The sequence below is a fragment of the Sciurus carolinensis genome, chromosome 3 (assembly GCF_902686445.1).
Source record: "Sciurus carolinensis chromosome 3, mSciCar1.2, whole genome shotgun sequence".
NCBI classification, from domain to species: Eukaryota; Metazoa; Chordata; class Mammalia; order Rodentia; family Sciuridae; genus Sciurus; species Sciurus carolinensis.
This window is the reverse complement of record NC_062215.1, coordinates 161,211,517-161,225,042: the sequence shown is the minus strand read 5'-3', so window position 1 is coordinate 161,225,042 and position 13,526 is coordinate 161,211,517. Positions and strand designations below refer to the sequence as shown.

At 35.3% G+C, this 13,526-nt stretch overlaps 1 protein-coding gene across 1 annotated transcript in view; it reads left to right on the top strand.

Moving 5' to 3' along the window:
• Abca12 (ATP binding cassette subfamily A member 12) overlaps window positions 1-13,526 on the top strand; it is a 168,821-nt gene that overhangs the window by 54,648 nt on the left and 100,647 nt on the right. Inside the window, 3 exon segments of the mRNA XM_047547620.1 lie at window positions 3,316-3,407; window positions 4,973-5,070; window positions 7,650-7,835. Coding sequence (XP_047403576.1) covers window positions 3,316-3,407; window positions 4,973-5,070; window positions 7,650-7,835 — 376 coding nt within the window.

Here is a 13,526-nt window from a genome sequence, read left to right as displayed (position 1 = left end):
CTTCAGCTCCATACTGATGGTAAAGGTGTATCTTTGCACCATCTTCTTTTATGAGTACTTTGACGAAAAGCTGATGACAGTCGAGTACCTGTGACCATAGGGGCCACCCAGATTCTCAGTATGCATATTTCACATTATACACACAGCCACTATGCAAGACAGGTGTCTTAGTTAGCGCTTTTTTTTTTTTTTTTTTTTTTTTTTTGTCAAAAGCTAACTTTTTGTTTTGTCATCGAAAAGTCCAACGAGAACAACTGTCTCATGGTTTCAGAGGTTTTAGTTATAGATGGCATACTCCACTGTTCTGGGCCCTAGGTGAGGCAATACATCATAGGGGAAGTGTGTGGTGGAGGGAAGCAGCCCCCTCATGGTAGCGAGGAAACAGAGGGGATGGAGAGGGGGCAGAGTCTGTAGGAAGAATAACCCTTCCAGGATACATCTCCAGTGACCACCTCCTCCAACTTGCCCTCCCTCACTATAGTTAACACCCAGTCAGCCCATTCAAATTAGGATGGCTCTGTTAGGTGACAGCTCTCATCATCCTATCATTTTACCTTTGAATATTTCTGACTTAACAGGAGCTTTTGGGGGACACCTCAGATCCAACCCGTAACAATAGGTATTCACATTCCTAATGTACAGATGAGGGAAAGGATGGCTCAGATCCTAAAAGAAGAGATAGATCTAAAATTCTAAAGGTGTCTGTTAACTCTAAAGTTCTTTCTGCCACACCCCAGCAATATTCTTTTTATTTAATGGGCCATCAGATCTTGTAGTCCAGTACTACGTTATATGCGTTATATGGGAACTTAAAGATGAATGGGACATGATACCTGCTTCCAATGGTGTCACAGTCTAGAATGAAAAAGTGATGGGAATAGTTACATTTGGATACAGGTAAGTATGTAAAAAGTGTGTGAAACAAAGGAGAGGGTATGATTTAATCACTGTAAGAAGTTTTGTCTGTAAGCATGATTATGCGCATTAGAAAATTCAGAAAATGCCATTAACTCAGTTAGACTGGTTTCCTTCTTTCCCTCCTTTACTAATTTAAGAAGGAGTTAGTCTTGAGGTCTGGTGGCACATACCTATAATCCCAGTGATTTGGGAGGCTGGCAGGAGGATTGCAAGCTTGAGGCCAGCCTTTGCAACTTAGAGAGATCCTGTCTCAAAATTAAAAATAAAAAGGACTGAGGATGTAACTCAGTGGTAGGGCATCCCTGAGTTTCACCCAGGAACTTAAAAAAAAAGTTAATAGAATTATTTATCTTTGTTTGAGGAAAATAAGTTGTATTTCAACTTATAGATTAAATTTACCTTCTTGCTCACATACTCTCTTTTGTCTGTTTTGTTTCCACTTTATTTAAAAGAAAACAGTTTTAATGTCCACCGGGAGTGGACACATGCCATCACACCATACTTTGTAAATGCAAAATGAAGCTGGAGAAATTTTTCAGGAAGAGGGATTGCAAAGCACATGACATTCCAAGTTCTCACTTCCATAGAAAGACTAGAGAAAAGAATGTGGGCAACCATGTAACCATGGCACTTCCCGGTCCTGGAAAGGTCCTTTTGAAAAGGGGTCTCCATGGTTCCTTGGCTGGGGTCACTTTACTGCAGAATGAACTCAGTCTGGATGAGCCAGATACGTACTGGGAATAGAATGAGCTTGTCCCATTTTGATGTTTAGAGAATATTGGTAGGAGTAGTGTTAGGGCTCTTATCTGAACTTGAGAAGCTGGGTAGATCACTGTGGAGCAGATGCAGCTTTGCTTCTCCAAGAGCACACTTTCTTAACTTCCAACTCTCTCTTACTTTTTCTCTTCCTCACTCATATTTATTATTCGGCCCATTTTCCCATGCTCCTTCACTGCTATTTTGATCTTTGTCATTCTTCTTTTGATTTTCCTAGCTGTCCCTGATCCTTAAAATTTTTATGAAGGCCATTTCCCCCTTTGTTTTCAAAATGTGTTGATATTCAGTAGTCTTCCTTGGAGAGTTACAAGCTGAATTGGAAAAAAAAAAAAAAAGTCAAGAAAAAAAGTAAACCCAACTTTCTCAAACTTTTTGAAACTTCTTTTTGAGAAAAGAGAAAAGGTTCAGGTCAGTTGTTATTTTTATCTGAATGGTTTTCCTATCCAAATAGCATAAGGAATGTAGGAAGATTTAGGGGAATACAGACAGGATCATGAATAATTCAAATATACATTAGAATGCAGAACTTTTGGAACAACCAGTATATTTTAAGGAGAATATTGGAAAAACACTGGGGAATGGAAACAAATATTACCTCTTCTTATCATTTTTATAAGAAGAACACACCAAAAAAACACTGAATGTATTTTTCCAATTATAAATAACAATAATCTTGTTTCTAAAACAGAAGTCAAACTGAACCATAGTAGTGAGTAGAACTGCTTGCCATCTTAATATATCTTTAATATGCTTTTTAAATAAAGAGCTATATGAAATTCAAAATTTTTCAGAACTCTGGATATTATGTATGTCCAGATATTTGTACTGATTTTATTTTTGAGATATATACATTTATTTTAGGGACTTGCTTGTAGGTTTGTCCAGTTTTCAAGGAAATTAAACAGGAAATGGTTTTTTTTTTTTATAAAAAAAGAGGGTTACTAAATTGTAGGAAGTTCTAATAATATTATCTTCCAAAATATAGTGAGATGATGTTGTGTGGGAATTGCTGGCACCACATGTTCTTAACATTGCATTGACATATTGGGGACAGTTGAACATCTGTTATGTTCCTTGTACACCTGGTGCCCCCTGTGATGATAGCAGTGACAGTTCCTGGCACATGCTAGATACTCAATAAATACTGCTTCTTTTCCTCCTTCCTTGAATCTGTCTTACAAGTACTATTAAACTTAGAAAATCTTCAAAATCCAATCAATCTTTTATTGTTGACAAATAAGTAAACCTTTGTTTCAGTTTCCAAAAAGCCCCTGGATGCATCTATTTGGGATCCATCACCTTCTGAAAAGAAAAACATATCATCAATGCTTTCAATAATTTTAAATTTCATTTCAAGTAATTTCCTTACTATAGGATGAAAAGAACATAACTATTTTTAAACTTCCTTTAGGTCATTTTCTCTGAATCAAAATTTACCTTGTAGAAGACCTTATATATTCATTGGTGGATGGTTAGATGAGTTCTTCCCTTAATATCCTAGAAAGTAGATGAAAATTTTGAGTCCTGAGAGAGCTCTGAAATCTGCCACATAATACATTGCTTTAACTAACTGAAATTAATGTGAGTGAAGTTATAGAGTTCTTGCTTTTTCTTCTCTAGTGAAATTCTGAAAAAGTCACCCAAGCTGGGGAAGGACAGTAATTTATCACTCCAGAGCACCCAAGTTCCAGAGAGAAGGCACGCATCATTGGGTAAGCTAACTTTTTTTGCAGAGTGTAGAATAGGCCTTTTGGAACAGCCAGCAAAGGTCTAATCTTTAAAAGGTGCATACTGGAAACTTTTAAAACAAAGATGGAAGGCTTAGAATATCCCTAAGAGATCACAATGTTCCTCATGGTTGCCTGAGTGCAGTGGTATAATTATATAAAGTTTGCCAGAATAATAAGAAACTAAGTTCTTATTGAAATACGCTTTAGGAACAAAATCCTAGGTATTGAAAATTGCACTGAGTCCCAGAATTGAATCTGAACTCTTTTACTTCTCTGCAATTAGATGGTTCTGGGATGGTCATAATGTCTGGTAATAAAAATTATTCGAAAGTATCTCAGAGATACTAGGGACTAGGAAGAAATTAATGAACAAAGATTTTTGTATGTTGGAATATGTGCTCTAGGGGGAAAAAAGGAGCATCTTTAACAATGCCATGAAATATTTTAGACTATGATGTTAAATAACATTCCAATACAAGTTGATGAAGTCAATGAAAGAAGTCCTGGGTTAATGTAGTAGGAACATGGTGGTAAATGGTTTTTGAGTAGTTAATGTTCTGTTATGAATGATCTGTGGGTGTTGGCTGAGTAGGTTAAATCACAGTAGAAATAAGGTCATGTTCTTATGGTCCAATAAGCTTTGCTTTGCTCAGTAGCCACAGATGATGTTTCTCCCCCTAGCTAGTCTTCTCACAAACATTATTTTCTTGGTCTGGAGGAATCAGAGAGTCAATTCTTCAGCCACATGGGCACTAAAATAAAGTCTCTACCTTTCTGCTGATGAGTTACTTGTATCTTTGAATACTAAATTGTCACAAGGATGATAAGTACTTGTGTTCAAAATTTATAAAAGTCACCATATTGACTTATGAACATTCATGGTATAAATGAATGTACACTTCTCACTAATTCTCTACACCCAGAAAACTCTGCCACATTATAAATAGTACGGGATGAGGATCCTTTGGGAATTACTTAATTAGAATATACTGTAGTCTGGACTAATTACTTCATTGCATTTATTTGATCTGAAATATCATTCAGAAACCACTTTCGGGAGGAGAGAATTTATGATCCTAAGCAGATTTCAGCATCCCAATTGGACAATTAAAAAGAAAGACCATTATCACCAGATGTGCATTGGCAGATCCTTTGAACAGATGTTGGATATGATGGATCTATGGAGCTAGTGGAGGCACCTCAAATCCTCTAGGCCTATGGAGAAATGATTCAGTTTATTGGGCAATAATATTGATGATGAAGTTTAATGACACAAACTGGAATGAAAGCAAATGACATCTGAATGACTGGGGAAAAAAACAGAAGCAGACCAAAACCATTATAATTTTTTGTGAAGAGAAAAGCTCATGGATTTGCCATTTTGCCAATATGAAACTTTCATGGGGCAGGCATATTTAAGCACATTCTTGTGAGATATATTAAGTTACAAAGGATCATTGTGAATTCTTATGCAATCCTGTGTGTGTGTGTGTGTGTGTGTGTGTGTGTGTGTGTGTTTAGAATTCTAATACCTTCTTCTACTACAGCTACGGTATTTCCTAGTCTGAGTTCTGATTTGGAAGATGCTGAAACAGGAACTTTCAATGGCAGTCTAGTGCTTGCACGGATCCTTGATTTGGAAAAGGTAATTTCATTTAGTTTTTTTCATGGATGGATAATAAAGAGGTTGAACAAAGATGTTTTGGTTATTGGAGGAATCTCTCAATAGGAAGAAGTTTGGAGTGTCTTTTCCATTTAAGTAACATCTCAGGCACTTTCCTTTATTACTGTACTCAATAACAGCTTAATTTTAAGACATTGTGAGGTTCCTTAAGTTCCTAGGCATTTATTTACTTCCCTGGTAAGTCCCTTAATTGAAGTTAAGATTTTCATTTAGTAAGAAGTAAGGTGGCATGATATATGATCTTTTAACTTTCTGAAGCAGGGAAGAAAAAAATGAAACTATCATACTCTTTGAACTTGTTACCTCATCCATACTAATAATGTCCTTTGAAAACTCAGAGTTTTGGAAAACATCTCCCCTAAGCAGGCAAATCCTTTTCTTTAGCATATTTTAGAGAGCGTACCTATGAATTTTTTTCTCAGTTTCCTAGTGATCATCCACTTTGCTTTTCCCAGATTGCAAGATAATAAACATAATTTTTATAAGAGGTGTGAACTTGTGGTCTGTGAAATACATATGTGTATGTGGGGGAATTTTAAGAAATTAAATTTGAGTGTCTTCAGGCAGAACAGATATTCTTCTGTTAAATACAATCCCCTTCTCCTTGTTGTCTCTCAAATATCCAGGTTTGTACATTTGACTAATTTGACTGGCCTCTATGGTAGACATCTGAGTCCTGCATTGCATGCTTTTCAGTAATAAAGAGGAGACAATTTTAAAGGTTTTGCATTAGAAATGCTATTCCTCCATCTCCCCTTTTTTTCTCTCTCACATACATGACCATTTTAAATAATATCCATGTAGTAGTAATTTCTTCCATCTGAATCACAAGACATGTCTCTTACTTTTATTCACATTCCACTAACCATAACCATTATTGCTTATTATGTCTCTGTCAGTGACCCTTGAATTAACATTCTGAGAGACTTAGAGGCATCTCCTTAAGATGGGTCATATCTATAAACCAAAAAATGACACAAAAACAGATACCAGGAAATGTTTCCATGCTCATCAAGGCAATTCTGCCAGTCTGGTCAAAATAGAATGCTTTTCCATTCAGGACAATCTAGACAGTGAAAGTCTAGTTTATATAATATATAATAACTTATATATAAGTTCTCTAAAATTTCCTGCCTTGCCCAGGAAGCTGGATATGCCCAATTAAGTCCATTCTAAAACCTCTTTCAATTGAGCCAATGTGTAAACTAGGAAACACTATTATATTCTGTTTCTTCCATATTGGTTTCTAGAAAACAGTCTTGCATTGCTTCAGATACATTCATTAACATCTAGAGGAGAAACGCTATTCTCAAAAATACCACTTTATTCTATTGAAACTCCCAAGTCCGCTTTTTTGAATGGGATGGAATTTTAGAATTTTGTGAGGCAGCACAGGGACATATGTCCAGGGAAGATAAGCCAAAAGTGAATTTTATATGTATAGATATATATATTTTAGAGTAGTTGGAGCAGAGAAGGGATGTAAAAATTAGAATGACATATTGATGCCTATGTCAGCAATCTCTCTGATTCTTCTTTCTCTTTACCACTTTCTGCAACTTTTGCAAGAATGAGTAGAGAAATCATTTTGGTGCAAGTTTATGTGTAATGTTAGAAAAGAGATATGGATGGATGACTAGAAGACCTAACACTTATTGTACATCCTAGATAAGTGGATCCTGTCTTGCTCCATTATATTTAGAAGTTCAGTTGCTGGAAAACCAGAGTGTGTCCTTTGTAATGTGAACTTAAGGGAGGATGAAGTTGATCCTCAACTCACTAGAAGCAACCCCTGAAGTGTTGCAATTCAATATGGTTGTAAATGTCTAAACGAGTTAATAATGATGAAAGTGATCACTATTATAGCTGAAAATAGTGCAGCATATGTTACTGATCTGCGTATGGAAAATATAGGGGGAGTATGATGATACCATTATAAAAAGAATTTACAATTATTGCTTTTAGTAATTATACTTATGATTATATATTTTCATATGTATTTTTTACCCTTTTTCTTTCTCATCTATGAGACTGAAATGAAACATAAACCATGTGTTCACTTCTAAAAACAAACAATTGGGGTCCTAAGAATAGACCTTGAAGTACCTTCTTTTGGAAGTCTTTGAAAGATCATGATTTCCAAAGGTCGTAATCCTAGGAAACATCATGAAGCATTAAGACACCTGAGTTTCTGCTGCTTGGTGTTCAGTATTAATAAATTAAGATTTCTATGCATGAAGCATTCTGTCAGAAAACACCTGTTGCATTCAGGTTTTCTGCTCAAAGACAGGAATAAGATAAGTAAAACAAATCATATGTAAGCCATTTAAATCATAACAATGACAAGAATTTACCACCATACTCTCCCTCCACAACTTCCCTTAGGTAAATGTGGTATGTTTTATTATTTTAATAATTGCCATAATAATGCAGGACTTAAAAATGGCTATTGCAAAGACAAGCCAGTTTCCTTGAATAGTAGAATATTTTAACATCTGCATTAACTAACATTATCTTGCTCTTCTTGAACATGTTTTTAGCTATTAAAGCAGAACTCAACATCAGAAGAAGTAAGAAGAGAAGTGTGTGAGAGCTATCCAGGATACAGTCCACAATACACCTTCTCTTGGAGCACTCTAGGAAAAAATGTTTTTAATAAATTTTGCCTTTCCAACATGACCCTTTTAGAGTCTTCTCTTGAGGAACTGAAAAATCAGTTCTCTCAGGTGAGTACAGATCTTTTAATCTTTTCAAGATCTCATAAGTAATTGGAGGAGGTATACTGTTTTCATTCTGGGATCCACACAGTAAATCAACAGGAATCAAAGAGCTGTTCTCTAGCCCACATGGAATGGAAAATATTGATGGGAAGGTTTGCTCACTGTTGCCATATAACCCTCACATAGGCATTTTCACACAACATTTAATTTTAGGTAATGTTCACTTGTCATTTAAATGTGCAGCATTGATAAGATTTCAATATTAAATTAGAAATATTGAATTATGATTTTTTTGGTTCAGATGCTACTTTATTATTTTATTTTTTTAATTAAAATATTTTTTTATTTTTACAGATGCATTTTGATTCATTGTACACAAATGGGGTACAACTTCATTTCTATGGTTGTACACAATGTAGATTCACACCATTCATGTAATCATACATATATATATAGGGTAATACTGTCTGTTTCATTCTACTGTTTTTCCATCCCCACCCCCTCCACCCCCCTTTTTCCTCTATAGCATCCAAAGTTCCTTCATTCTTCTCTTCCCCCCTTCACCCCACCTTGTTATATATTATCATGCACTTATCAGAGAAAACATTCAGCCTTTGTTTTTTTGGGGTTTGGCTTATTTCACTTAGCATGATATTTTCCAACTTCATCCATTTATCAGCAAATGCCATAATTTTATTCTTCTTTATGACTGAGTAGTATTCCATTGTGTATACATACCATAGCTTCTTTATTCATTCCTCAATTGAAGGGCATTTAGGTTGGTGCCATAATATAGTTACTGTGAATTGAGCAGCTATAAATAGAGATTTGACTGCTTTACTGTAGTAAGCTGATTTTAAGTCATTTGGGTATAAACCAAGGAGCGGGATAGCTGGGTAATGGATTCATTGAGGAATCTCCATACTGCTTTCCAGACTGGCTGCACCAATTTGCAACTCCACCAGTAATGTATGAGTGTGCCTTTTTCCCCAAATTCACACCAACACTTACTATTGCTTGTGTTATTGATAATAGCCATTCTAATTGGAGTTAGATAAAATCTTAGAGTGGTTTTAATTTGCATTTCTCTAATTACTAGGGATGATGACCACTTTTTCATATATTTGTTGATCACCTATATATCTTCTGTGAAGTGTCTGCACATTTCCTTAGCCCATTTATTGATTGGGTTCTTTGTATTTTGGGTGTAAAGGTTTTTAACTTCACTATAAACTTTGGAGATGAGTGCTCTGTCTGAAGTGTGTGTGGAAAAGATTTTCTCCCACTATATAGGCTCTCTTTTCACATTATTGATTGTTTCCTGTGCTGAGAGAAAGCTTTTTAGTTTGAATCTATCCCATTTATTGATTCTTGCTTTTATTTCTTGTGCTATGGGGGTCTTATTAAGGAAGTCTGGTCCTAAGCCAACGTGGTGGAGATTTAGGCCTACTTTTTCTTCTGTTTGGTGAAGGGTCTCAGGTCTAACTCCTAGATCCTTGATCCATTTTGAGTTGAGTTTTGTATAGGATGAGAGATAGAGGTTTAATTCATTTTACTTCATATGTATTTCCAGTTTTGCCAGCACCATTTGTTGAACAGGCTATCTTTTCTCCATTGTAAGTTTTTGGCACCTTTGTCTAGTATGAGGTTACTGAACTTATGTGGGTATGTCTCCATGTCTTCTGTCCTGTACCATTGATCTACCTGTCTATTTTGGTGCTAATACCATGCCGTTTTTGTTACTATTGCTCTATAGTAGAATTTAAGGTCTGGTATAATGATACCCCCTGCATCACTCTTCCTGCCCAGGATTGCTTTGGCTATTCTGGGTCTTTTGTGCTTCCAGATGAAATTCATGATTGCTTTTTCTGTTTCTATGAGATATGTCATAGGGATTTTAATTGGAATTGTGTTAAATCTGCGTAGTGCCATTGGAAGTATGGCCATTTTGATAATATTAATTCTACCTAGCCAAGAACATAGGAGATCTTTCCATCTTCTAAGGTCTTCCTCAATTTCTTTCTTCAGTGTTTTGTAGTTTTCATTGTAGAGATCTTTCACCTCTTTGGTTAGATTGATTCCCAAGTATTTTATATTTTTTTGAGGCTATTGCAAATGGAGTTATTTTCCTTATTTCCCTTTCAGATGTTTCATCACTTATGTATAAAAATGCTTTAGATTTATGTGTGTTGATTTTATGTCCTGCTATTTTGCTGAATTCATTGATGAGGTCTAGAAGTTTTCTGGAGGAGCTTTTTGGATCCTTTAAATAGAGAATCATGTCATCAGCAAATAGTGACAGCTCGAGTTCCCCTTTTCCTATTTGTATCCCTTTAATTTCTTTAGTCTGTCTAATTGCTCTGGCTAGCATTTCCAGGATGATGATGAATAGAAGTGGTGAAAGAGGGCATCCCTGTCTTGTTCCAGTTTTTAGAGGGAATTCTTTCAGCTTTTCTCCATTAAGAATGATGTTGGCCATGGGCTTAGCATAGATAGCCTTTACAATGTTCAGGTATGTTCCTACTATCCCTATTTTTTCTAGTGTTTTGAGCATGAAGGGGTGTTGTATTTTGTCGAACACTTTTTCTGCATCAATTGAAATAACCATATGATTCTTATCCTTAAGTCTATTGACATGATGGATTATATTTATTGATTTACAGATGTTGAACCAAGCTTGCATTCCCGGGATGAACTCCACTTGATCATGGTGCACAAATATATGTTTTTGGATATGGTTTGCCAATATGTTGTTAAGGATCTTTGCATCTATATTCATCAAGGATATTGGTCTAAAATTTTCTTTCCTTGATGTGTCTGCCTGATTTGGGTATGAGGGTAATATTAGCTTCATAGAATGAGTTTGGTAGGGTTCCCTCCTTTTCTATTTCCTGGAATACTTTGAGAAGTATTGGAATGAGTTCTTCTTTGAAGATCTTGTAGAACTTGGCTAAGAATCTGTCTGGTCCTGGGCTTTTTTGGTTGGTAGTCTTTTGATGGCTTCTTCTATTTCATTGCTTGATATTGATCTGTTTAAATTGTGTATGTCCTCCTGATTCAGTTTGGGAGGATCATATGTCTCTAGAAATTTGTTGATGTCTTCTATTTTGTTGGAATATAGATTTTCAAAGTAGCTTCTTATTATGTAATGTATTTCAGTGGTGTCTGTTGTGATATTTCCTTTTCATCACGAATTTTAGTAATTTGAGTATTCTCTCTCCTTCTCTTTGTTAGTGTGCTAAGGGTTTGTCTATTTTGTTTACTTTTTCAAAGAACCAACTTTTTGTTTTGTCAATTTTTAGAATTGTTTCTTTTGTTTTACTTTCATTGATTTCAGCTCTGATTTTAATTATTTCCTGTCTTCTACTACTTTTGGTGTCGTTCTGTTCTTCTTTTTCTAGTGTTTTGAGCTGTAATGTTATGTCATTTAGTTGTTGACTTTTTATTCTTTTCCTGAATGTGCTCCATGCAATGAATTTTCCTTAGTACTGATTTCATAGTGTCCCAGAGATTTTGATATGTTGATTCATCATTCTCATTTACCTCTAAGAATTTTTTTATCTCCTCCCTGATATTTTCTGTTATCCATGATTCATTCAATAGCATATTATTTAGTCTCCAGGTGTTGGAGTAATTTCTGTTTTTTATTTTGTCATTGATTTCTAATTTTATTCCATTATGATCTGACAGAACACAAAGCAGTATCTCTATTTTTTTGTATTTACTAAGGGCTGCTTTGTGGCATAATATATGGTCTATTTTCCAGAAGGTTCCATGTGCTCCTGAGAAGAAAGCGAATTCGCTCATTGATGAATGGAATATTCTATATATGTCTGTTAAGTCTAAGTTATTGATTGTGTTATTGAGTTCTATGATTTCTTTGTTTAGTTTTTGTTTGGAAGATCTATCCATTGGTGACAGCAGTGTGTTAAAGTCACCCAGAATTATTGTGTTGTGGTCTATTTGATTCCTGGAATTGAGAAGGATTTGTTTGATGTACATGGATGCACTGTTTTTTGGGGCATAAATATTTAGGATTGTTATATCTTCCTGATTTATGGTTCCCTTAAGCAGTATGAAATGTCCTTCTTTATCCCTTCGGACTAACTTTAGCTTCAAGTCCACTTTATCTGAAATAAGGACGGAAACCCCCTCTTTTTTACTGAGTCCATGTGCGTAGTAGGTTTTTTCCCATTCTTTCACCTTTAGTCTGTGGATGTCTTTTTCTATGAGATGAGTCTCTTGAAGGCAGCATATTGTTGGGTCGTTCTTTTTAATCCATTCTGCCAGTCTATGTCTTTTGATTGATGAGTTTAGGCCATTAACATTCAGGGTTATTATTGGGACATGATTTGTATTCCCAGTCATTTGGGCTTATTTTTGGTTTTTAACTTGACTTGGTTTCTCCTTTGAATGGTTTTTTCCTTTAAGGTAGTTCCTTTCTTTGCTGACCTACATTGTTGTTTTTCATTTCCTCATGGAATATTTTGTTGAGAATATTCTGTAGCACAGGCTATGTGTAAATTCTTTTACCTTTTGTTTATCATGGAAGGATTTTATTTCATCTTCAAATCTGAAGGTTAGTTTTGCTGGGTATAGGATTCTTGGTTGTCAACCATGTTCTTTCAGAGCTTGAAATATGTTGTTCCAGGCCCTTCTAGCTTTTAGAGTCTGGGCTGAGAAATCTGCTGATATTCTTATGGTTTCCTCCATATGTAATCTGATGCTTTTCTCTCACAGCCTTCAAAATCCTATCTTTATTTTGTATGTTATGCATTTTCATTTTAATGTGCCTTGGTGTGGCTCTGTTGTGATTTTGTGCATTTGGTGTTCTGTAAGACTCTTTTATTTCATTTACCATTTCATTCTTCGGGTTTGGGAAATTTTCTGATATTATTTCATTGAATAGGTTATTCATTCCTTTGGTTTGTATCTCTGTGCCTTCCTCAATCCCAATAATTCTTAAATTTGGTCTTTTCATGATGTCCCATAATTCTTGGAGAGTCCATTTGTGATTTCTTACCATCTTCTCTGTTTGGGCAACTTTATTTTCAAGATTAAATATTTTGTCTTCATTGTCTAAAATTTCATCTTCCAAGTGGTCTAGTCTGTTGGTGATGCTTTCCATTGAGTTTTTTATTTGGTTTATTATTTCCTTCATTTCAAGGATTTCCATTTGATTTTTTGTGAGAATCTCTATCTTTGTTGAAATGATCTTTTGCTTCCTGCAGTAGCTCTTTCAACTGCTTATTGGTATTATCATTCATTGCCTGCATTTACTCTCATCCTTTGCTTCACATATCATTTTAATCATGTATAATCTGAAGTCCTTTTCTGACATTCCTTCTACCATACTGTCACTGGATTCTCTTAATATAGAATCTAGGTTTGTTTGGATCATTTTCTTCCCTCGTTTTTTCATGTTTTTCATGTATCTTCCCCTCTAGCAGTGCAGATCTGGGGTATAGCAGTTTCTCCCCTATAGCCTTATAGAGACCCTATAGGTTTCCAAAATCTTTTCTTTAAGGGGGAGATCAATATTAGCAGTGCCCAGTTCAGACAGTATGCAACTGGAAACCAAATAGCCCCTATGAGGATGTTAACAATATTGTCATAATAAATAGAATGAGTTCAATTATTATCTTCAGTATAACAAATAGATTTGCAAGAAGGTCTGCAGTTTCTAATGGAGGACAA